Genomic DNA, 2137 nt, shown 5'->3' with positions numbered 1-2137 from the left:
AAAATCTGATGATTTTTTTCTATTTTTTTTTTTTTTTTTACCACCCAAAAGACGAAAAGCACAAGGAAAATCGATATTTAAACTTCAAAATGCTGCCATTTTTTTAACTCTCGAAATTTCGCCGTATCCGTGGTTCGTGCGATAGCCACATTTATACTAATCAAGATGCATTTTGGGTTTTCAGTTTCAAATAACCAGGTGGACCGGAATCACGTCAGCCATTCGAACCCGTTTTTAAAAACATGCTTTACCTAAGGCTATACAATTTCCACAACTTTCATTAATTTCGTTAAAAAAAAAAATTGTAAATACTCTTCAAGTATGAATGAATCGGTGTGCGAATGAAACTGCATGCCAAAATGTATCGTGGTTTCCTTAGAAAAAAAAAAAATCCCCAAAAAAGTCGATTTTTTTCAAGCCGGATTACCAGAATCGCCTCGTTCTCGAAATTTTGCAAATTTCTCGGCTGTCCGCGTATTTATTATTCAGTGTGTCTGTCTATGGAATAGTTCTCACCGTTTCACTTCGTCGGCAGATTGAGCAATGAAGAATCCCTGAGTATTTGCTACGATCTTGGCACCACGTGGATTAATCGATATCTTACTGTCGCCACCTCCTTCGCCCTTTATCTCGATCGCCAGCAGCAACAACTTCAACTTCGTGAAGCACAACCTATGACGAAGTTTTGCATAATATTCCCCCGTTCCTCGTCGGCGAGTCAACGACGTCACTTTTTACTCATAAACCACGAGACGTTAACACGCAGTACAGCATCTTTTTTCTTTTTTTTCTTTTTTCAGAAACAAAAACAGAACAAAAACGAAACGACAGGTGTGTGCTCGACAAGTAAGGCAAAGCGTTTTTGTACGGCAAACGAAACTTTCAGCGTTCAGAAATTTCAGACTGACTGTCGAGTGACTCGTTGTGAAATGCTGATTCAAAATTCTAAACATCGATCACAATCGGAACAATGATGTTAAGCACGACAAATAATAAACAAACGTGTATATACACATCAACGTTTCGCGCATACGCGCATACGCACGAAGTTGATGCAACAACAGTTTCTAGATTTCTAGTGTCATCTACAACTGTTGCTCGCGAGAAATATCGTAAGAATTGAATCATCAGCGAATGAACAAATTTCACTTTGAAAGTAAATTGACTAGGTAACTAATCTCTCGAAGATATCCAAAGATCGAAATCGAGATTGAAAGCACACATTTGAAGATCTAAATCATCATATTCTTGCGATACTTCTCACGGATTGAAGAGTAACTATTGCATGAAACATGGTTAGTGTTACGCGTTGGTTATTGACACAAAATATATACTCTGATCATATCAATTATCAAGCTTCCAAATACCGTACGTACGTTCATCTGACAAACAAACTTGCATCATTTCGTTCTCATAGAGTTGCTATTAACGTAATTCCAAACCTAATTTCACGTGTTTCAGGGTATTTAGAAACTTGCGACAAGTTGGTCCAACTTCCACACGGACCGTTTTCTTTTTTTTTTTTTTTCGCAGCGTGATTCAACACCCACAGCATCGCAGAGCGTTTTCAGAAGGATTTCGGATTCATTTTCCCGTGTCAATGTTTTAATCACTTCTCGCGGTTCATTCGTAAGAACGCTCTGTTCCGCCACCTCGGCAAGAGAAAGAGGGAAACACGCAGAGAGGAACATGCAGAGCAAGCAATCGAGTAAACACATCAAATCTCTCTCTCTCGAAGAGAGAGGCATTCGCTCTTGACACGTAATCATGCGAAGAACAGAGGTTAGTAGTTTCTAGAGTGCTCTCTAAAGCTAGAAAGTAGTCCTACGCTAGTCGAAAATTCCAAGGGAAGATGTAACACTACGTAATACCGTTGCTGCTCATTTTCAAGCGCAACAACAAATGCTAAATGGCGCAATTATAATCATAAGAGAGGCCTAGTGAATATAATCAGCTCGAATCTCAGCCAGATTATATATATCGCGATTAGATATCTGGCAAAAACGCGAAACTAAATCGTGACGTCAAACCAGAGAGTACATACGTGCAACACTAACAGATTGAACTAGGTCGGTAAAACCCTACGTACGCAAAATGGTGCTAACAATAAGGTAAAGTAACCTTTTGTAAAAAAAAA

The 2137-nt window shown here is 38.9% G+C and overlaps 1 protein-coding gene across 6 annotated transcripts in view; it reads right to left on the bottom strand.

Moving 5' to 3' along the window:
• The window catches only part of LOC122527954 (calcium-activated potassium channel slowpoke), a 137288-nt gene that overhangs the window by 35120 nt on the left and 100031 nt on the right, over positions 1–2137 (bottom strand). For all 6 annotated transcript variants that reach the window (XM_043652575.1, XM_043652578.1, XM_043652579.1 and 3 more), the window contains exon 11: positions 517–672. In XM_043652575.1, coding sequence (XP_043508510.1) covers positions 517–672 — 156 coding nt within the window. The remainder of the gene's footprint in view (positions 1–516; positions 673–2137) is intronic.

The sequence above is a fragment of the Frieseomelitta varia genome, unplaced genomic scaffold, assembly GCF_011392965.1.
Source record: "Frieseomelitta varia isolate USP_RPSP 00005682 unplaced genomic scaffold, Fvar_1.2 scaffold_240, whole genome shotgun sequence".
Taxonomy (NCBI): Eukaryota; Metazoa; Arthropoda; class Insecta; order Hymenoptera; family Apidae; genus Frieseomelitta; species Frieseomelitta varia.
Note: the sequence above shows the minus strand (reverse complement) of the source record. Positions and strands in the feature narration are given on the sequence as shown.